Here is a 24057-nt window from a genome sequence, read left to right as displayed (position 1 = left end):
AATAATGGCCATTTCTGCATTTTTGTAATGTGAAGCAATCGTGCTCTGCTCCACCTGCCCTGTGCTGCTGGGAGCCATCTCTGTCTGCCTACCACATCTCCTCAGAGCCAGCCACCACACAAGGCTGGGAAAGAAAAGCTTCCTTCCACACAAGGACCTCTTAGGCAGAACATTTTTTTACATGGGTCTTTCCCCAGGTTTCAGGACTGAATGGGATGTTTTGGGCTGTTTAGCCCAAAAGCAGCACTAAGCACAGGTTTGAGGTTCTTTAACCTCTACTGATGTGCAGGTTCTCTGCTACATTCTGGGTTGTACTTCTTGTCCCACAGGGCAGCACCACTAATAATGTTCCTGCTGTGTGTGTGGTCATGCAAAACGGCTCCAACTCCTAAACAATAGCAGCTATTTTTAATTAGGAATCACAATTTAACCAGACAATGGATCAAACAATGAGAGCCTGCAATCTCCAGTCCAGAGAGACACTTCTGTCTGATCACAGTGAGGCCCCACGCACTTCAGAGAGATTTTAAACCTGACAAAGAGCCTGGGGAGTCTAAAAAAATCACAACACAATGTCCTTGCAAACTCTGGGAACTCCTGGTTCTTTCAAGGGTACCCCATGGCCAGGTACCACAGGCACATCCTCTATCCCAGGAATGCAGAAGTGCCCCAGCTGCCAGACACTTTCCCAACTGCCAATCATTATAAGCAAAAAAAAACTCATTAAAAAATAAGACAAATGTTTAAATGAAGGCCAAAAGAAATCAATACCACCACTCAGCCCATGCACACATACACACACTAGCTATTTTTACAGTGACCCACAGCAAAATTCACACAACCCATGAGCCATTAGGAGGACACTCTTAACACCTGGGCTCCCTGAGTCTGCAATAGCCTCAGGTGGGGCACTGTGTTGCTACCTCTTGTCCTGCAGGGATGAAACCACACCCATGAAGAGAGCTGGCTGGTGAACAGAGCCCTGCTCTCTCAGGTACAGACACCTCCCTCAGTTTTAAGTACACCACAAGCACAAATGGAGAGGGAGAAGCACCAAGACCCAGACACACAGCTGGTAACAGAGGGACTGTAAACCTGTTTTTATCCCTATTGTGTCCCACTCCTCTCACCCTTCCACGATGAGCCTGGACTTGTGCCAAACCATGGGTGAGTGGACAGGGACACTGTGGGGTGTGTGTGGAGGCCAGGGAATGCTGCTAGAGGAGTGGGAGCTCATCTCCCTGTATGAGATGAGCAGGGGGCTGGATAGAAGGTGGAATGTCAGGGTGTACATACACATCCTCCATGAGATGCTGCATTCTTGGGCACTCTGGTCCAACCCAATTGATGCAGGGATGAGGCTGCCAGGCAAAAAGAGCAGCTTGCTGCACTAGAGCCACTCCAAATCCAGTAGGAAAACAGGTCAGGACCTCCTCTCATCTGGCCTGTTAAGTTCTTGACAGTTCACACATCACAAGCTCCCTTCCTGAAACTGCCCCAGGTGAGCCAACCCTGCTTCCTGGCCCCACAGACATCAGGATTAAACAGTCCAGCGGGGATGCTTTTGGGCAGAGGAGGAAGCAGAGTTTTGTTCAAGACAATACTTCCCTGTCAACCCCTTGATGTCTGTATCCAGCAGTCTCTCCACAGGCTGGTGACCATCAGCAGCCCAAAGCCACATTTTTCTTGATTTAAGGGTTTCTCTCCCTCATGGATCTTCACCACCAGGAGCCAATGTATCATCACTCAGCTGTGCTGCCAGTGTCACTTCTCCATTCTGGGGCTGGAGCCTGCTGGTCCCCCTTTGATCCTGGGTGTTGTAACAAATATCTCCAGTAAACACACACTAAAGCAACAGAGAATGGATCTAAAATCCAAACAGCAGCAGGAGGTGATCATCTTGTGCTCAAACCAAGTCAGGTGCCCATCCCATCTGGAGCAAGCAGGGCTGCACTGCTGGCTCCAGGAGCTCCTCCTAAAGCAGGCAGGGACCAGGCAGAGCCACGCTGCTTTTCTTCCTGCATGGTACAACCACACAAACAACAATTCCAGAGGCTGGCTGAGGGGTAAGGCAATGGATCTTGCCAGCCATTCCAAGACATCCTGAAAAAAAACTCATTTCTGTAGCACCATCACAGCAGGAAGGTCTGAAGTGTGAGACTGCAACTCAAAGTGCAGGTGCAATAGGTGGGATGGGCACTCCACTTCTGCAAAACTAGGTTGGACTTCTGGAAAATGCGGATATTTTTTCCACTTGCTCTTTCAGGGATAGAAGAAAGGATGCAGAGTAGAAAATAGCCCCAGGCAGGAGAGCTGAGAGCTGGGAAGGTTGGCTCAAGTCCTACTGTCCATGGTGTGTCTCCTGTTGGTCAGATGTTGCAGTCTGGGCAAGAAGGTGATTCTGGGCACAAGAGAAGTTCAGTGTTCCTCTGATGGGGAACAGAAGCAGTAATTTGGTTGCTCACACATTTCTTCAGATACCTACAACACCTGCTCTGGGAAAAGCCAAGCAGAACCCAGAAGGCTTCTTCAACATCCAAAACTTTTGCATGTTGTTCACATCAACACTTGGAGCGCAGAGCAGTTTCCATGAGAGCCAGAAGCAAACCAGAAGGGAGGGAAATTTGGAGGCAGAAGGTCATTGCAGAGACCCCCAATGCCTTCACCTGTTGGCAGCTGAGCTCTGAGGTCAGGGCTCTTCCACAGACCCCAGCCACAAGCCCAGGCTGTGCTACAAACAGTGAGGAGACACAGCACAGAGCAGCAAAACACACATAAATGAGTAAACAGCTACTCACAGGTCCTTGTTAAAACCCTTAAAATACCTCACATGAGCTGAGTGGAAGGACAAGAAGCACAAGACTGTAAGACCATGAGAGCTCCAGCACAGAAGAGTCTTCACCCAAAAGTGCCTACTTCAGAAGGGTAATGGGAGCTGGGTCCTTCTGGAGAAGAACCTGGGGACTTCATTTTAGAGGAGACAAGAGGAAAATAATAATTTGGAGAAACAACAGAGCTCTGTGTGAGGCACTGAAACCTGTGGAGCCTGGCCCCAGGCTGGGCATGGGGAAGCAGAGTGCTGCTGTCACTTCACCCTGTGCTCCAAATTAATATTACATAAAAAGAAAATTTGACAAATTATCTTATCCCTGGAAAAAAAAAATAAAAAAGGAAAAGTTTCTTTTCCACTACCAACTGTTCCAGTTTTCTTTTTTAGGCAAATAAAACTACAAGCACTTATGACTTCAGTTTTATGTTGTTGCTGTTTTTGGCAAAAAAGGGACCATGAACTGACTGAAAATAGAAATGCTGCATACTTTTTATCTTCCCATGCCCAGGATGGACAAAACACACTAGACAAACAAACAAAAAAAAAAATTAACAGTTCTAAGGGTAAATATCCTTTTCATTTTAGTTTTCGAGATCTATTGAAAGCAGAGTTAAGAAAATCTATTTGTTTAAGAAATATGATTTTTGAAATGACCACAATGTTCCTTTTAAGCTGCACTGAAATAAAAGATAAAGACAGGGTACTGAGTGAAAGAGTGCTGATGGCGCTTTTATTGTGTGATTTGCCTTGTTTTTTTCTGAAGTACTTCTTTTTAGCCGATTACCACGTATTTACAGTTAGTGTAATTATATCTAATTACTTAATTAGCATGAATACGTGTAATTACTAACTTTGAATATGTAATTATGTCAGGGCAGCCTGTAATAAATGAGGTTGAAAAAAACCCTCATTAGGACTCCACGAAAGGACGGCTGCTCCACCCGTGTGGAGAATGCATCCCAGTCCCTAGACTGCGCCAGTCCTGGAAAACACAGCCAGCTCCAGTCCTGGCTGGCAAAAACCTCCCCCAAAATCAAAGAATTTGCACCAAAAGTTCAGCTCCACATTACTTGTTGCAACTGAGCATCCACTGCTGGGATGCGGGTGGGGATCCGCACCCCAAATCAATTTTCTCCATCGGGGTTTGGATTTTTATCTCCAATTTGTGTCATTCTCCAGAAGACCTGTTTTGTTAGATGAGAAATACAAGGGAACTGAACAACTCCAAAGCTGTGCTGTGGCATTTGAGTAAAGCTCAAGAGATCAGATCCAAGAACTAATCTGCATCTGATGCATTGTGCTCAGAATTAATTACTACTTAATTACTATTATTAAAGTAAAACAACCTTCCAAAATGTTTCTTCTGAAACATTACCAATATTTCACCACAGAAATCTCCAGCTACTCACAATTACAAAACTTGAATTTTGGGAATTCAAATCCTGAACTTCAAGAGAAGGAGATAACATAAGAAGCTGCTGTTACTGTCAGGCCTGCCCAGAAGGACAAGCAGCCAAATTCTGGCCAAAAATGGGGCTAGACTGGATCATGTTTTGCATTACCAAAATCTCTGACCATTGGCCGATGTTATGTAGTCCTAAACTCTCATCTTCATGACTTTCTCTGCCCACTGTGCTTGTCACAAATCCCATTATTCTCCTCTGATGTGTTTATTTCCAAATATAGAGGTGTAAATTCATCACAACCTGTTGCTCTTTGCCAAGCAGATATGAACTTGGTTTCCCTTCCATGTGCACAAGATCAGGAGAAAAAGGCCTTTTTAGCCTATTCTTCTAAAATCCACTTGTGGTGGACTGTCCACGTTGTCAAACTCTTTTCTTAACCCTCCAGGTAGGGCCAAGGACAGCTGAAGCAAGGACAGGATGCAAACCCAGCACAGCCTAGAGTTACAGCACGGAGATGGGGCAGCATCTTCTCAACAACTAAAATGTTTCAACATGAGAAAACACAGTGGTGCTGGTGTCTTCCATGGCTCTTTGAGAACCCCTCACCCAGAAAGGGAAAGAGAATTCTGAGTCAAGCTTGCTCCCCCTCTGCACTAAGTCAGGCAGTAACAGAAAGAGGGTAAGACAGCTGCAAAGATCCCAGAAAGCCAGAAGTGAGGGCTGGTTCCTGTGCCCCTCATCCCATGGACACCGGGACAGCACATTCCCAGTGAAGAACAGGTCTCTGTCTCCCTGAGGACACATTAAGAGGATCCCATGGGACAGCACTGCACAGAGGGAGCGAGAGGCCTCCAGCTCCACAGGCAGGGAACCGCTCTCCATATTTCAGCTGCAATTCCATTATGCAGAGCTAAGTGGCTGGGAATAAACATCCCTCATCCCTGCGTGATAAGTGATGCCTGCTAGTATGGAGGGTGACAGAAATCTATATCACATCAATGTACTATTAATACTGCATTAAGCACATAGAGCTTGCTCCCCTCCCTGCAGCACGGCAGTGGGTATCGGCATGTCCTCCACCCAGGCAGCATCCAAGAGCACAGGGATGCTTGCAGGAGGAAGGAAGGAGAAAAGCTTCATGTTGGAGAGGGAAAATTCTTGCTGAAGATGTTGCTCTAGCAACAGCTCAGTGCAAAGGAGAGATGCTGGGTGTCACAGAACACCTTTGCTCACAGCTGGGCAGCAGCTCTGGGGGAGGTGGTGGAGTGAGGAGTTTGCATCTGTACAGGCTCAGCTGGGCATAGAGGCACTCCCCAGCCCAGAGGAGCTCTCTTTAGAACTGACAGCAAAGGGAGAAGTGTTTGTGTCCAAGCTCTGCACAGGGGGAGGGAAAAACCCTCCAGCATGACAACCACGGGAAGAACAGGAGCAACAAATATTCTGCAGCCCAGGCTTATGTTGAGTAGAGCACATCAGATCAAACAAACCCCTTACAGCAAAAGCTCCCCAAAGCATGGTTAATTTAATAGGTGAATTATGAAACTTTCCAGCCTCAAGCAAAGCCACCAGTGAAGTCAGAAGTTTCGACCAAGTTAAAGCCTGGGGACTAAAATACAAAATACACACCAAATTCAACTCTGCCTGAGGAGTCAAGGATTGGGTTTTGCCCCATGAATGACAAAGAAATCTAAAAAAATTAGGATTTTCAACATGAAAGCACCCAGCTGTAGTTTGCCTCTTCTTATCCCCCAAAGGGAGTACCAGTGTTGTGGGGTTTGATTTCAGCCCCACTGCCTTGCAGTCCTGGAAAAGCTGGATCATTCCCTCCAGTGGGGAGAAGGGCCTCCGGATGCCACCCCAGGCATCTCTGTGAACCCTTCAGATCCTACTCAAACAGCCCCATGAAGCTCTGAGGTCAAATCCTGCTGCGAGTGACTTCCCCTGCAGCCCACCCAGCTCTGACAAGTCCCACAGGGCAAAGGCTCAGAGCAAAACTTAATCCTTTGAGGTTTAAGCTCTGCTACAGCCTCAAGAGCACCCACGTCTTGCAATGGTCGGCGTGCAGATTAAAGAAATTTGAGACAGCACAGCAGGGAAAGGAAGAAAAAGTAAAGCGGGGGAGCCCTCCCTCCCAAGCCATCAGAGTTTGTAAATCATTTTGAGATGAGGTGCTATAAGAAATGTAAAATATATAATTAACAGCACAGAAAAACCACGCTACATTCAGCTTCTCCACTCCTGCCTAATCACCGCCCTCCTCCTCCCCTCTCTACAAACAGACCAAATTTAGCACATTGAAATGAAAATCAAGGGGAAAGCCAGGCACGTTCTTTGGGTACATCCCATCACTCTGGCAAGGGAAGGACAGTGCTAAGGGCTTGGGCACAAGCCAGCAGAACCCATGAGGGTGCACAGTGGGGGCTGCCCAAGGGATACCTCCATGGGAGCAGCAGCTGCAGCTCCCCTTCCTCTGATGGAGGCCAGGAGCAGTGTGCTCCTGCTGAGCACTCAGTGCCACATGGCTTCCTGCAGGCTGGGAGATGGGTCTTCTCCCTGTTTGCAGGGGCTGAGGTCTGTCTCCTGCCCCCGTGAGTCAGCAGCAGCCAAGGGAAGAGCAGAGGTGACATCAGCACAGCACTCCCACAGAGATAGCCCAAGCTGAGGGCCTTTCACCTTTTGTTTTGCAGGATTTTTATTTTTCCAGTTCTACCTGGATCCAAGACACACCAAAAGGATGTGAAATAACAAGAGAAGAATGTTACCCAAACCTCCTGCATTGCTCAGCTTGCATCTCAGAGCTGGTAAGAAGCCTGGGAGAGCTCAGCTACCGCCTGTGAGCTGCATGCTGGGGAAGGCTGCATCCCACCACTCGCGTGGGAAGTGGTGCAGGACTCCCAGAAAAGCATCCTTTTACACAGCACTTTCCTTTTATGCTCAGAATTTAGAAACACAACGTGGAGAGGGACACTTGATCACCTCCTGCTAGTCTAATGAGCCCAGTTCATGAACCAAATTCATACAGGAAAGATGAAGAAGCTTTACAGAAGCCCATAAAAACAAGACATCCAACATCTAAAATTCCTGGAGACAAAGACAACCCCAGGCATCTGCCACACCTATGCCCATGTATCCTGAGCTTCCCCCAGGCCCTCTGGGGAGCCAAAGAGGCAGCCCCATGACTGGGAAACTGCTGGAGGAGGAAGGGGAGGCAGGTCCTTTCCCCAGCCAAGCAGGGGTCACGTCCATCCCCACGCTCCCAGGGGGCTCTTGCTCACACCTGGGACCTCATGCTTGGAGCTGATGAGGAAGAGCCCGGCTTGGAATGGCACTTTCAGGCAGGGGGGGGAAGGTGACAGGTGGGTGGCAGAGGGAGGGTGAAGGGAGGTGATGGTGAGAGTGGAAAGTCTTTTCTGGAAGCATCTACATGTATGTTGTGATTTCTGAGACCTGAGATTCACTTTGGTTTCTGGACCATACCAAGACCCACTCTCCTCAAAAACCTCCTTCTCTTCTTCCTCATCCTCTTAACCTCTCCCTCCCCGCCCTCCTTCCCCCAGCCCCCCAGCCCACCCCTCAGCCCTGGTGGGGGCTGTGGCCGGCTCGGGCACTCACACGTGTCTGGCTTGTGGCAGTTGTGACCTTGTCGGAAGTACTGGGGGTTCTCGATGACGGGGATGCGCGTCATGCCGATCACCACCGTGTCCGGGCCGGCGTCCAGGGACGAGGGCGTCGTGATGCCATGGTTGATGTGGTGGAGAGGACTGGCTGAGTCCTCCTCCCCGCTGATCACTGCCACGGGACCTGCAAACAGCACACACATCCCTCAGGGGCAGCAGAGGACAGGCAGGCCTGTTGATCACATGCTCGTGGATGGATCACCACCGGCCCATCCCAGCATTCCTGACAGTTGTCCCATCCCCGAGTTTAGTTTCTCTGGGCGGCTCACAGGGTAGGGAAGACATCTCAAGTTTTCCTTCCTGGCTTTGAGGTACCAGGCTAAACATTCCAAAGGGTTAAGCAGCTACAGGTGACACTACATCAGAGGCAAGTCATGCAAAAAGTCCTCTCCTAGGGCTGTCATGAGAGAGCAGTTGCTGTGGTGCCTGTATACTCTGGCATCACAAGCTTGGCAGAAATCATAACCAAGCTTAGACTGGAGAAACATCACCCCCAAAGAGTTAGTTCACCTCAAATCCATAATTGTGATTATAATGCTGTTGCCCAGTGTGTTGCCCATCTTTTTGCTCTCCTGCAGCTTCACCTGAGCAAACTCACTGAGCCCTACAGTCAGGCTGATGCCTACAGGAACCCACAATGTACTGGGACAGATCCTGCCCAGCTCAGGCTCATTCCCACCACCACCACCACCACAAATGGCAGCATCTTCCCCTCACCCTCTTGACCCCCAAAAGTCACAGCACCATCAGACAGGCAAGAAAATGAAGCAAAGTAGTCAGACATGCAAGATAAAAGCAATGGAAGGCTTCTATCTCTTATGTTTCATTTTAGACCCTCCACTACTTGTTGAAGCCATTCTTGCTGCATTGGTGTTGGACAAGGCAGGCACCAGAGTGAAATCTTGCATGAGACCTTTTTAATATTTTAACATGGGAAGAAAATCCACCCTCAACAAGTGAAACTCCTTTTCTCCTGTCTGGATGTTACCAGGGACTACCAGAAGCTTGAGTAAAAAGGAGCAGAAATGCTGCAGTTAGGCTTTCAACTTATTCAGAGCAGCCAGCCTTTTACCTACATTGCATAAAAAATGCTCATCTCCCATCAGTAATGTGCTTCTAATTGCACAATTACTTTATTATGTAGCACTGGCAACAAAGAAGGGACTCTTCAAGCCATTTTACTTTCCACAGCTACTGGGAGGACGAGGCGAACACCGGCTCCATGCAGCCATTCTGCCTGCATTAATCTAGTCTAAAGGCTGCTCATTTTTGGAGCTTCAAGTATTGTTTGTTCTTCCAAGTGGGGTATAATAAAGTTATTGTGTAATTAGCAGAGTCTTGGCAGCTGTGACAGGTGTTTTAGTCACGAGGAAGAAAGCTCTCACCCTTTACTGTGAATTCCTTCTGGCAGGTTCTGGCTTTTTTAACATTACTCCCCGGGCCCGCGTGACTTTCCAGCTCTTGAGGTGCAAAGGCAAAATTCAGCTCTTGATGCAAGATGCCTCTGTTGGGACTACACACGGTGTATTTCTCCAAACACAAAAAGCAAATGGGCAATTTTGGTTTGAATGACTTTTGTTCCTTTGCAATGTCAAAATTCATTGCAGACAAACCAGGAGGACTCGGTTTTGCATGATGTGCACACTCCTTCAGCCACACCCTGCACTGCTGGCTGGCCCAGCTGTGGTGGGAAGGGGAGAGCTCTGCATTTCAAGGTGCAGTTCAGAAAAAAATATCATAAAAATATAAACTGGTATAGACTGGTGTAAATAATCTGAGAGAAGACCATAAAGATCTCCCTTGCAGTAGGAAAGGCTATTGAAAGCTGGCTGTTTTCCTTAAGAAGCCTAGGCATTGCTCCAAAGAATGGCACCTCATCAGGCAAGGGGATGTGAAAGGCCTCTCTGATGAGTTATAGTCAGGTTGCATGAGACTTTGAGCACACTGGTCTCATGGAATGTGACCCTATCCCTGGCAGGAAGGTTGGAGTAGCTGATCTTAAGGGTCCCTTCCAACCCAAACCACTCTGTGTTTCTATATGAAGGAAGTTTTCATTGCCCTCTATTCTGAGAGCAGAAACCACACCTTTGTGCCAAGGAGCAAAGAGGATCTAACCAACCATGGCACAAACACCAGGCTGACACAGACCCTGCTGAGGACCTGCTTTTCAGGGACTCACAAAGCCCTGCCACCATTTGACCCTTGCTGTTCTTGCTTGCTCAGCACCTCCTCATTTTCAGGGACACAGATCATGGCAGTGTCCCTCCAGCACAGGCAGGTTGAAAGGGCGTGGCTACATCAAAAAGAGCAGGGGACGGACAATCCAGGAGGGTGGGTACTTGTGAAAATAAGCACAGCAAGCATCTATTAGCCAATGTTCTTGTGGCCATTTCCCTGACAATAAACAGACCCAGAATTTGACCTTCTTTACACTCCAGAGGGTTGGGGGTTTTTCTGTGGTTTACTTCTTAGGAGGAATTTCTTCATGTGTTATCTTAGTTTCATACCCCAAACATATCCAAGATCTTTGAGGCATGAGGTAACCACATCTCAGCTGATCCACAGCTGCATCCTCACTCCTCACAATGTTCACAATGAACATTGTGTCCCATGAATGGACTCAGCCTCTGAGTCATCCAGTTCAGGTCAATGTCACTGAGCTTATCAATTTAAAAGATCTACCAACCCTCAAAAGCCTCAGATCTGAGCTCTGATTCTCCATCTCAACCCCTTCACATCTCTGCAAAAGTGGAAAACCCCAAGAACTGCAAAGGCAGAGACACCACAGGGAGAACACAACTTGTAGAATGTGTTCTACCCTTGCAGTAATCCAGGGACAGTTTACTGCCTCCAACTGTACTTCCAGGTCTTGAAAAAAACTGAAATAAATCACATTCCCAAGAGTCCTAAGGAACACTTACAACAGATTCACTGCATTAGCCTTCAGCTTTCCAAAACAGTTCTGGTGATTGTAGGCACTGATTTGACATGCCCTAGAACATATAATTAATCCAAATATCCTCTAAAGGATATAATTTGATTAAATGCATTTTTCAGTTGAGGACTTCTCCAAGTTTCTCCTATTAGGTTGTGGGGTTTTTTTGTGTGGTGGGGGAGTATAAATCTGGACATTACCACAGTCATGCTGCTCTATCACATTAATTCTCTCACTCCCATACCTTCTAGCTGGTCACTGCTGAGATCCAGTTCCCTCAAAGCTCACAGCCTCTGGGTTGTCACTCTGAGACTCAGACAAGCACTGGACTCACTGTGCAAGCCTGAGACAAACTTTAAAAACATCGTGGATATCAAACAGCCACCAATCACTTTTATAGGTGTGACTATTGCCCTGACTCAAAACATACTCTGCCATTAGCAATTCCTGGAAATAAAGCAGCTACCTAAACTTCAAATTTTTAAATTTGTCTTGGCAATAGCATTTTTTTTTTTTTTTGCTTTTAAGTAGGCAAAGAGGTCCAGTTTTATGATGTATAATGCTGATGAATAGCTTTATTTGGAAGAATTCTCACTGGTTCCACCAGTGCATTTTCCAGGTAAGGGTAAAGGAAAAAAAATTAGGCAGAAAAAAAAAGAGAGCACAGATTTTAGAGATTTAGTTTTGCCTTCCATTTGACAGGGAAATGTGCAGAGAGAGATCAAAAAGAAGACAATTTTGTATAGTAAAAACATATAATAGTAGACAAAGTGTAGCTTGGAGTAATTCCTAACGTACCATCCTGTGATTTTAAAACATTATATAAAATATTTCAGAGCTTTTCAGAACAGTGGCTGTTTTTGTGAGTAACTCAGCCTGCGTTATAGGCAAACATACTACAGATATTAACTATAAAAAGGGTCTATTTGTTAAAACTTTAAGAAGTCTGAAGCAACTGAGCTCTTTTCCATGCTAATCCCATGCAGTTTTCCTGACAAGGAGGCAATACCAGCAGCTGTGATGGAGGCATTCCATCATTCCTTTTCCCTGTGAAGAAAGGCTGGGGAGATATTAGGGCTGCCCAGGGCTGCCCCTGAGGGAAGAAGGAGCCACTGCTCCAGCCTCTTCACAACACCAGTGGGAGAGTCAGCCACAAGCACCTGGAAATCAGGACAAAATTCATCTGATGGTCACCAAAGAGCAGTGAGGCAGCTTGGAAATGTTACTTTTGGAAACGCCACAAGCAGCAATTTTGTTCTGCCTTCCCTCCCACATCTCCTCTACAGCCAACTCCTTTCCTGAGAAAAACACCTCACACAAACACCAGCATTCCCAGCCTCATCTCCACCTTCTGTCCTCCCCCAGCCTCCCAGCCAGGCAACACTCCATCCATCCATCCATCCATCCATCCATCCATCCATCCATCCATCCATCCATCCATCCATCCATCCATCCATCCATCCCAGAAATTTCCAACTCATTTCTTTGCATCCACCCCGATATTATCATCTCTGTAAACACTCCTCCAGATTCCTCCAAAATCTCAGCTTTTCAGAAAATCTCCTATTCTCTGTTCAGCACTGTTCCCTCTGGCTAAACTGGAGTTTGGCTTGGTGTTTACCTTCACCTCCCTGTTTATCTGGAAGCTCTGTGAACAGGATACAGCTCTCAGTCCATTTCTCTGAATTGCCTGGTTCATTCACAGTGTTATACAGACAGCTTGTTAGTCATGAAAAATAAAACAAATAATAATAGTAATAAATAGCTTAGGGACCCCTGTTTGCAAGATCATATCATAGTGGGAAATTATTTATCAAGGCTAAGAGCTATACTTTATGATAAAATAGGCTCAGGAATATAGGGTACTGTATAAATAACCATAGATTAGAGAAGATAATGGTCACTTCTCACATATTTGTAACAGAATGAATGCCCCAAGGCAAACAGGTGAAGAAACAACAAAAACTCCAGTTTGGCATTACAGTAACCTCTGCAAAGCAACAAAAGCAGCTGGAGGTGAAGAAAACATGACCTCTAAGGGAAAACTGAAAGAATTATGCTTTGTGTTCAGAGGAGAAGACTGAAGGGACACGTGATAACAGCCTTCAAATATGTAAGAGGTTGCAGCAAAGAGAAATATAATAGCTGTTCTCCACGTCCACTGGGGATAAAACAAGAAATAATAGGTTTAAATTGCACTGAGGGAGATTAGAGTGTGAATGTTCTCCCTGATGCCTCACGGTACGGCTGGTTGAGCACTGGAACAGATAACCCAGAGATGCTGTGGGGGTTCAGGCTGCCAGGCTGGGGAGGGAAAGGTTAAAGAAACTTCTTTCAAGGACAGTTTAGCTACAGGGAGTGATGCTGCTCAGAGCCCTCACAGGCTGAAGCACTTTTTACCTGGAGCCAAAGCCCTCCACATCTTCCCTTCCTGATGCTTCCCAAGAAATTCCAAGGGGGGGCCTCTGCAGTGCTCCAGAATAGTTTGGGCAGCATCAGAGGCACTTTGGATGTAGCACTGGTCTCCAGCATGGTTTCAGAAAGGACAATCCCTGCACCTCCCAGGACAAGTGCTCAGGACAGAAAGCAAGTTTTCTGAGGCAGAGAAGAGATGTGAGTGCTCAGGGCCACAGGGCAATCCCCTCTCCCCACCCACACCTCTGGGAGTTGTCATGCAGAACACCATTTTTTGATCAAAAATGATCACTGCAAGAGCTAATTGTGCCATCTCCACTTTCCTTTGTAATATAAAGAAGCCATATAATTAACCTACTTAATTAAGAACTGTATATGACCCATAACTAGAAAAAAAAAAAAACCCTCTCCTAATAAAGTGGGTCACCATGCATTGTATAGCAAGTGCTGAAGCAGACCTCATTAAATTCCAATATACAGTATATAAAATCCCTTCCTCCTCTGACTCCAAACCCCTGTTGGCACTTCCATATTTCCCCAATCATAATCTTAAATTCTGCTCTTCAAAAGGTCATATCACCAACTGGCAAGTAGATAATTCCAAGGCTACATCTCTCAGCCCAGCTTTAGAACTCAGAGCTACATGCATGCACATAAACAAGGGTAAAAATAACCTCAAACTTCAGCTTATCAGGAAAACAAACAAGTTTAAAAAGAAACTTAAAAAAATTACCAACCTTTTGTTGGAGCTGAAATCAACCCACACCCCAGGGCTGATCTCTGCACTAGCAATGAGAGGAACTGAAACTCATAAAAGACTAAGCGAAAGCACAATAAATACAATTAAAAATCCAGCCATGCTCAGAGCAAGATTGCATTTACTGTCTCATAAAGAGAGCCTCGTCCTTTCAGGCAAACAAAAGAAAATCAATTTCTTAATTTTTATTGACAGATGTGGGCACGGAGCCAAGGCAGAGCCTGGTGCCTAGGCGGAGTCTGTTTGGAGCCAGCCTGCCACGGGCTCCAGCTGGTTCTCTGCCTTCCTACAATGGGAAGCAGCCACTTCTCATCCCCAGAGTCACCAGTCCCAACCACAGGGTGGTCTGTGATGCCAGACCCTGAGCCACAGCAGTCCCCTCACTTGTGTAAACCAATGGGCTTTATCCAGACCTCCCTCCTAATTCCAGCACTCAGCGCCTTCTTTGTCGCCATCACCTCAACCATGTCCAAGCAGCATTTCCAACATCCATACAGCTCAATTCCATCTCCACGGCCCAAATTCACCCCAAGCTATCCCTGCATGATGCCAATGGACCTGGGGGGCATTGCTGCAGAGGCTGGCTGGAACAGCACAGCCCCTGCTTGAACACCACTGTGCTGGCTGAGGAGTTTCCAAAGGCGCCAATCCCTTCTCTGCCATAGCCCAGGGCACACAGACTCTTCCATCAGCTTTTGGGGAAAGAGCACATATAAAAAAATCAAATCCTTCAGCTTTGCAGGCAGATGAAGACATCAAGAACATAAATGTGAACTCTTAAAGGGATAAACTCCAAATCCTCAGCTCCCAGCCCCTCCAGTAAAAAAGGCAGGAGCAAACAGCAATCCCTTTTCCCTTCTCAACAATGATGGGTTTGAGATCTTGATGATCTTGAGGAGATGAAGATCTCTCTGAACTTTATGGTAAAAGGAAGAGACAGGCCTGGGATCTCTGCACCCACCACTGCTTGGGTTGGACACGTGTTTCCTCCCCCACTTGCACCTTCCAGCCCCTTATACATTGCAGATGCATTATCATATAAAAAAGCTGTCAGATCCGTTGTCAGTGGGCGCTCCCTACACAGGCAATCCTTAAAGCACTTTCTTTCCTGATGCAACACTGCCAAAATACTGCCATTTACAGAAGCCCCTTTCCATCTTTACTTATTAACATTTTCTTCTCTCTCTGATTTTTTTCAGGTGATTGCAGCAGGGAGAAGGCAGCTCTCGCTACAAAAGGGCGTGCATCAGGGCAGAGGGGCTGCAGCAGCCTTGTACATCCCCCCTTCACCCTTTCCAGCCTCCAGCCATCCTGGCAGTCTCTTTGGAGCATCACTCCATCTGCTGTAGAGGATGTCCAAACTCCCTCCCTCACTCCTCCCATGTCCTTCCCTTACCACTCGTTCTCAAGTTTATTTATTGAGCTTAGACACCAATCCTATAAGCATTCATGCTCAGGAATAGAAACATTAAGATCAAATAATATAAAATATAAAGTCAATGCATATGACAGCACAAATGCATAAATCCAGCAGAACAAGAAACAGAAAATGCTTACAGTAAAAATGGTAATACAATCTGATAATTAAAAAGGGTGGGATCTGACAAGCCAGAGCCATGCATAACAGCAAAGACAGCCAGCACTCACAGGAAAGCAAAGCAAGAATTTTTTCATCTAAGCTTAAACTCCAGACCAGTGTTACCAAACATCTTCAGCTCAGAAAGTGTCTGACCAGCAAAGCAACTGCCAACAGGCCACAGGACAACCAGAAGAATATTTTAGAGCCTGCAATGCAAGGATTTGCTGATGCCTGAGAGATTGACAAGCCAATACCTACTCCCATGCTATAATATACAGGTACTAGGAAGTTGGTTCATTTGCCAAGATAAAAAGATTTTCGCTGCTGAGATCAGGTGAAACAACTAGCAAATAGTGCAGGCAACAGGAGATCAAGAAAAGTAATTTTTATTCAACTGTCACCGCAGGGAGGGAGACAGTGTTTAGTCTGGCAATGCTGGTACTGGCATTCAGACCATACCCAGTCACCTTCCACCATTCCTCCCATCTATCTTCTCCCATTTGCTGGTAAAAGATGTTTTTCCCACTGCTGGGCATGCCTGTTCCACACAGGTTGTGAGGAGGAGCCAGCTGCAAAGCAAACATCCATTCTTGTAGAGAAACCTGCTGTGATGGCACCTTGGCATGGCAGAGGCAGCAGCAGCAGAGAAACTCGCACCTGGACAAGGCAGGAGGAGTGAGCTGGGACACCAGGAATCTGTGTGGCCAACATCCCTGCATGGCCCTGCTGCCCCAGCCCCAAGGCTGAGGTCCAGGAAGTGCTGGTGAGGTAGGATGGGTGGCTGTTGGGTACTGGATGCACTACAGTACAGCAAAATAATTCCCTGCTTCCTTGTCTTCAATGCACAATTCCCTCTCTAAGGGATCAGCTCCATTTGAAGAGCAAACCTCATTTCCTGCTCCCAGGTCTCCATCCAGCCCCATCAGCTCCAGAGCTGAGCAACATCCTACCTGCCCCAAATCACAGGCTTATTGCCATTCACCTTTATCCACCCTTTGTTCCTCTTGACTAGATTTGCCTTTTTTTTTTTTCCAAGCAAAGTCACCAAGCTGTCACCTCGGGGCACCTTGAACTCCAGAGTAACACAGACTTTACAAGGCAGGAGCCAGGCAGTGCCTGGGCAACGGCCTCACCAGCATCTATTAATCTCTTGGCTCACTCATCCCTATCACAGACACACCGTAAAAATGATATAAGCATTTCATTCGAACGGCGCTGCAGAGAGATTGGGAAGAGCATGGGGCCAATTGATTTCCAGTATGTCTGCTCTTTACCTCCAGGTATAAATACAACAGCAAAATCAATCGGAATAACATCATATCAGCTTTCTAATCTCTTCTGTTCGCAAGACACGCTTTATATACTGCAGCACTTCCTACAGCTTCTCCACAGGAGCTTCCAGCACCTCCACACCCCTCACGTGCAGCTGCTTCCTCACTCCTGGCCCCTCCTCTGACAAGCTTCAGGAGCTGCAGGTCCATAGCACAGGTCTCTGCTCTGTGAGGGAGGCGTCAAAGATCTCCCAGAGAAATGCTCTGTGGCTGTGTGAGAGCAGCACTCGCTGGTGCCTGCTGAGCCCGGGGTCACCTCAGCCCTTGTGAGAAGGGAGATGCTCGCCCGCTCACACCCCACTGCAATGGACACTGATGGGCAGCCAGGCATGCCCAGATCCACTGAGGGGGACCGTCCCACTGACACAGGGACATGAGAGAGGCAGCAGCACCCTCAGGACCCCATGGCTGGATTTACCACATGTGACCCTGGTGGTATTTCACCTCTTTACGAGCATCCAGAGTGACACCACACAAAGACCCAAGCCTGGAGCTGGGCTGCCTGCTCAGCATTGAGCAGACACATTTTCTTTCTGCATTTCTAATTTATCATCAGCCTAAAGCTTTTTATCCTCTCTCCTGGCTTCCAGCCACCAAAGAGGGGGACAGTGACAAACACTACCCACAAGCCTTTGCTTGGGTGAAAATGTAAATGAACCGTGAGAATGAGGAAAGGGCTGCTTGATGAGGTGTCAAGGGGTCATCTTAAGCAAACTGCAGCTCAGAACCAAAGTGATGCTTTGCCCCACCTCAAACCAAACCTTGACTGAATAGGTGCCGGAGCTAGAGGAAAGAAGTGGTTTAATCATAGAACCACAGAATGGTTTGGGTTGGAAGAGATCTTAAAGATCTACTTCATCTACTTCTGACCTCCCACCATGGGCAGGGATACCTTCCACTAGACCAAGTTGCTAATGGTCCATTTATTCTGGCTGACATCACTTCCAGGGATGGGGATAAGTTACATCTCCATCCATTCTGCAATTGAGATGGCAAAGAACACACACATGGTGTGCATTAAGGCTGTGGCACCATCTTCCACACTGGGGCCAGCTTTGGGATGTGTTATCTAACCCAGCCAGTGTGGAGCTCCCTTAGCACAAGAGGGCCCCCAGTGATATTTGGCAAGGGGGCCACTGGCAGCTCCACCACCAGCATGTCCAGCCTGGTGCTGGATCTCTGACCTGAGCCAAGAGCGTGATGCTGCAGGGGCCTGACCCTGTGCCAGGAAATGCTTAAAACAGCGAGAATCACTGAAGGCCTGAAAGTCAACAGCTGGGACCACTGCTGCCTTCCTGCTTGAGGCTTTTCCTGACCTTTGCAGAGACTGATGCCCAATGCAGCTTAATAAACACCATCCATGGAGCAAAAGCCCTGCCAACAGCAGCTCTGCAGCACAAGCCAGGGCAGCAGAATATGCTTCCCACCAGCCAGCATCCCTGCAGGCTGAGGACAAGCATTAGGCGTGTTTCTCATTAGCTCTGAGTCCACCAACTGCCTCCATCCCCCTCCCACCACTTCCCTTCCCATGCCTTGGCCACTGCAAGATCAGTCTTGGGTCATCTTGATCCACTTGGAAAGCTTAGCCGCCATGAGAGCAAACTGCTTGTCCTCTGGCTCCAATCTCTTCCTGAAATTAGTGCCAATGGAAGTGTCACTATCAATTTCATAATGTTATTGGATAAATGCAAAACTGGGCCAAGTCCCATATTCCTGACAGCCCATCAAAGAGGTGGGGATTATGGGTAAGGAGACAGGCAGCCCTGGCAGGAAAGGCAAAGGCTCCAGATCAATTAGCCTGACAAGGCTATCTTGCAGCCACATCACATCGTGCTGACACCACTGCCTTCTCCCTGGAGCCCAGCTGCCCCTGCACCAAGGAGGTTTATTTTTTCCAGTGGTAACCAGAGTCCTTCCAAGCCCAGGGAGCTGCACATCCCCTCTCCAAATATCCAGTTTATGAGACTCTCAAGACACCGGGGGATTTTGCAGTCATAAAAAGACATTAATTTTCAGGCCTCCTTATTTTGGTTGATAATTTTATCAAGCTAAAAAAAAAAAAAGTAACCAGCCATTAAACAAAAAAGTGCCTAACTCTGCGTTGCTCAGAGGTTTCAAATGGAAGGAGTGATCAAAATGTAAAGTACCTGGCACAACACATGCTTTGTCTTTGCAGTGTGTTTTTCTTCTTGGTTTTCTTTCAAGATCCTGCTTGGACCATGAAAGTAAACTGGTCAGTACCATCTGGTTCTCATGCAGTAATTAATAGTGCTTGTAATTTTTCAAACAAAAATAGTCTTCAGCTGTAGCTTTTTTGGTCAACTTTTGACCTTTTTGTTTTGAAATGGAATTTTTATGAAAACACTGAGCAGCCATCAAGGCTGCAGATGCCAATGGGTTCACTTCCAGCAGACACCTCATGTGTCCAGTCCCTGCCAGCAAGCAGGCGGCTGCATTTACTCAGGGTGCAAATTTGTAGACTCAAATTTAAAATCAGACTTGTGATGTTTGCTTTCAGGCCAAAAGATAAATCCTTACATGGTCAAAAAATAATAAAAATCCTTGCACTCATAGTTTGCCTCAGTTCATGCATGAGGGCAATGAAAATTTAAAACTTACACTTCTCAAAAAGTAAATGCACCTTTTTTTCCCCTCCACAGCCCTCCTTGAGATGATCTCCAGCAGTGATATCAGTCTCTCAGATTTATTCTATCCCAAGATAAATAGTGTGTTGCTTGCAGAATCAAAACATATTTAACTTGTATAATGGTTTAAATCCTGAATCTGCTCCAGTAATATTATGAGACTCTTCTGGAATATGAAGTCCATGTCAGAAATATCCATGAACAAATAAACAAATCCTTTTTCCTTCATGCTGAACAACTGGGAGAGGAAGCAAGGCTGGAGTTTGGGTAGCCCTGGTGCTCCCTAGCCCAGGATGCTCACATCAATAACAGTGCTGGGTGTGTTAAGCGTTCCTACAAGGCCCAGAATCAACAAGAAACGAGTTTTGGAGGTTTCTACAAAAACCTTTGTAGACTTAAAGAGTAGAGGGAAGCCCTTGACATTTTCCAGGCAGAACTGATGGGAAAGGAACTGATACTTTTTGACTCAGCTATTACCAACTGCTGCATCCATGCACTGATGTTTTACAGGATGTTGTGCCTTTCTCCAAAATTTATAGCCCTTGGTCATAAAGGTGATGGTTTTGTTTAAAAGTCACAGAAGTAGTCCCTGGAGAAAGGCTCTGAAATCACAGCTTTCTGAGGGCTAACAGCTCATTTGTAAAATGTTGCAGTTTTGGGGTTTCCACTGGCCTTGCTGGGACCCTCATTAGTTTTAAGAGAGATTTTGTGAACAGGGAGGTAAAACAAACAAGCAATAAAAGGTTGGGAGATGTGGAGAAGGATGTAACACAGCTCCCCACTCCGAGAACTTGCCACATGGTGGATCCACCGGCCCAAACAACCCCTGTTATAAATTAGAGAGCCATTCGCTGAAATGGCTTCCTCTGTCCCCACACTGACAGTTAATCTGTAATTCAGATAGATCTGTCAGAAGGCAAGAGTCCAGCATACAAAATAATTAATTCCTCCAAGGTCTGGAGATATTTCCCTTTCTAAAGAGCACAGCACACTCCTCTCCTCACCGGTGAGCTCCAGGCATGCACGTGGCTCCTGTTGGAGGTCAGCAAGGAGCACTACATGCATTTCAATACAGATGCTCACAAATGCATCACCTGTCACCTCAATGCTGGGCTGGCAGTCCTGGGGTGGGACTTGTACCACAGACCTTGCAAGGAGCTTGCCTTGTATCTCCCAGTGCCTTCCTGCTCCCTCAGTGCCCAGCCAGAAACTCTTGGCCTCTTGCCCCACATCACCTCAACACTAATGCTGTTCAAGACCCACTTTTCTGCATCAAGAGTATAAACCATCAATTAAAACAAGCAGAAATGCATCATCTACTGATTCTGCCTGATAAAAAAATCATCTAGTGCCCAGTGTTAGTGTGGAGGTTGGGGTAGGGCACATCTTCTCTCCCAGCTTCCTCAAGAGGAGTCACTCCCAGATCCACCTCTGTCCTCTGCATCAGGAGATAATCAGGACAGGGGCCTCTTCCTGGAAGACACCAGTGGAAGAAAGCAGCTTGGGAAAAGAAACAAAGGGTGGGAGTCAACCACATGGACGTGCTTCAGTGGGTGGTTGGGGAATGAGGACAAGTCACATGAAGCCCCATGTGAGACCAGCAGCACCTGAATGTGGTGCCAGCCCTGGAGGCAAGGCAATCAAAACAAACATCTTCCTTTTGCCAGGACAGAGGCAGAAAGAAAGGGAAAAATGTTAAAAAGGACTCACGAGGGGATGCCAGAGATTGGGTGTCACAATAGTCATCATGGGCATGGTTGGCACAAGCAATGGCCTGGCAATATTAAGTGATATTAAGGAAGGATCTTCAGATTCAAGTCTTTCTGATTCTGCTGATTCTTGCAGCCTCAGCCACCAGCTTTTATAAGCATGAGTGCATAAGAAACATCACCAGCCAAATCCCTGTCTCCCTACACATATTTCACATCCTTCTCCCAAGATATTTCATCAAAATCCCCAAGGCAGGTGGGAGGGAAGCTGCCTCACGTTAGCCTGTGAGCCACGGGGGCAGAGAAAGACGGGGCGTTCGGCATTTACCTCCGTGAGTCAGCGCTGTCTCCCTGCTCCACACTCCATGCCCCCAAAACACATCCCTGGCTCAACAGCTTTGCAGCTCATGACAAGTGACACAGCAACGCATCCACTCTGGGAAGCCAGACCTGAAGACATGTGGAGGTCGAGTGACTTCTCCATCTGCACCACCAAGGGGGCAGAAAGAAGTGGGATAAACAGCATCCTCACCCACAGCGTGGTAATAAGGGGGGGGTAATAGAAATGTGATCTTGCACAAGGCTGGTGGCTTTCTGGTTGAGGGTAAAGTGTCTGCTGAGCATCAGGCCAAGTGCCCCTTGTAGAAAGCCCACTTCAGGCTGCCCAGAGCATCCTGCAGCAGACCCTGCCAAACCCATTCCCAAACGCACCTGCTTGGAGCGCCCATGGGAATGGTAACATCCCACAGACCACGGCTTGAGTGTGCAGACAGCACAAGCAGGCAACTGGAAGGCAGCACAAGGCAGGGAAAGCTGTGGTGGTGGGGGCTGCTGGACCACAACCAAGTCCCTTTCTAGAAGCAGCTATCAAGTCTCTGCAGAAGTAGTGGAATGGAGCCACTTTTCATCCTACCTCTCAAGGAAATCATCGCTGCTGTTACGCAGACACAATTATGTCTCCAGAGCCTTTTAACTGCAGCTCTTTAGAGATGAGTGGGTTGATAGAAATCTATTCACAGGACTGACATCGCTTGGCTGGGTAAGGACACTGCCACTGAGTCAGTGGCTGAGGAGGGATCACAAAATAAGACTGGTGATGGGGGAAGTCCTAGGCAATGCCAAGGCAGCATCTCCTGGGGGAGCTGCCTCTAGTCCCTTGACTACAAAGGCAAGGCCAACTTCTTATTTTATTCTTCTAGAACTTTCTTTCAAAGAAAAACAAAGTAATAATACTGGAAAGCTCCTTTCCTTTGGTTCATGTACTTCCCCTCTGGAGGGGCCATCACTGGGAGATGGGTGGCTGCATGTGCACGTCACAGGCAGCAGGGCAATGCAGAGTAACATAAGGCTGTCTCTTCCCCAGCACCCCGACTCTCCAGGTAGCCCTAAACAATGCCAGGATTTGAGCACATGGCAAATGAGAGCTTGGCCATCAGTCTCTCGGTCACCTTGCCAAATCTGAGTCTGGAGCAGAGGGCTGCAGGAAGCTCTTACTGCGGGACCCTTGAACTGCATTGCAGAGCCCTCTCTGAGCCTGGCAGAGCGGCCGGGGGCTGCTTTATCATATCCGCCATCTGCTTGTTTGCTTTGCCATCCTCTGCTCCTCCTGGCTACGCTCACAGACTCCTACCTGTTCTCCAAAAGCTTTGCCGGGTCTCAGTAAACAAACCACAGGCAGGGACAAAAATAGGGAGGGGAAAGGCAGGGAAAGGGGCAAGAGGGAAGAGAATAAAAATTTAATTAAAGGCACTTTTGCTTCAGGGCCTCAGAAAATTTACAAATTCATAAATCACTTAGAAAATGCCCTGAGCAGTTGCTATGCCAGGCTGCCTACCAGTCCCACCAGGAGGGCCATAAAGCACGAGCACAGAGCTCGGCAGCTCCCTCCTTCCACCTCCACCCTGCAACATCAGGCAACCTTGAGCAGCTTGTCAAGCCCGTGACAAGTGTTTCTGCAACCAGGAGCTATCAATCTGCAGCCCCATTAGCAGCGGTGCAGGGAGCTGCTCGTTTCACCTGCAGCTGGGATACAATGAGAGCTTGGAGAAGGGTGGGAAGTGGGGGGACAAAAGGTATGGCAAGATGGGACCAGAAGACCCCCAGGATATTTTGCTGGAAACACACAGTTCTTCAAAAGCACGTTTTCTAATGTGAATGGCCAAAGAAGCAGCATAAACCAAGAGGTGGGTGCAGAGGGATCTCCGCTGGCCACTGACTATCTGAGGGCATTACAGAGAAAACCCAACTTCTGGTAATTCCCAAATAAATCAATCCAGCCCTTTCTCCCACCAGGAATCTTCACCAGGGGATTCTCACATGCTATCCAGCCCCAACGTACTTGTCACAAGGCTACAAAGATAGTGAGCATCCTCTGCCAAACAGAGGCAAGAGCGAGCCGCTTCCCCGCGTTCCTCCTTCGGCACGCGGCGAGGAACAGACTGAACGTCCAGCACTCGGGGGTGGTGCTCTGCTATATTTAACAAAGCTCTCAGCTCAGTCTCTGGTAGTGTGATGAACCAACACATCTTTGCCAGCAGCCTATCAGAGGAAGACTTGGAATGACAGAATCGGGAGTATTTTTCACCCTTTACTCAGAACTTTGAAGGTGGGAGTGGAGTCTTTTCTCAGCAGTATGGTCAAGTCTCAGCCCTCCCTGCTAAGAAGCAGGTGATTGGTAAAATGTTAACAAAACCTTGCTGGCTTTCCTTCGAGATGGGCATGAGTGGCTGAGAATAGAAAGTTTATCACACAGGAGGAGACTGAGACATACCAA

The 24057-nt window shown here is 47.4% G+C and overlaps 1 protein-coding gene across 3 annotated transcripts in view; it reads right to left on the bottom strand.

The window, feature by feature from the left end:
• The window catches only part of NTRK3 (neurotrophic receptor tyrosine kinase 3), a 216243-nt gene that overhangs the window by 95971 nt on the left and 96215 nt on the right, over nt 1–24057 (bottom strand). For all 3 annotated transcript variants that reach the window (XM_059858550.1, XM_059858551.1, XM_059858552.1), the window contains exon 12: nt 7849–8037. In XM_059858550.1, the coding sequence (XP_059714533.1) occupies nt 7849–8037 (189 nt within the window). The remainder of the gene's footprint in view (nt 1–7848; nt 8038–24057) is intronic.

The sequence above is a fragment of the Haemorhous mexicanus genome, chromosome 13, assembly GCF_027477595.1.
Source record: "Haemorhous mexicanus isolate bHaeMex1 chromosome 13, bHaeMex1.pri, whole genome shotgun sequence".
NCBI classification, from domain to species: domain Eukaryota; kingdom Metazoa; phylum Chordata; class Aves; order Passeriformes; family Fringillidae; genus Haemorhous; species Haemorhous mexicanus.
This window is presented reverse-complemented; position numbering and strand designations above follow the sequence as displayed.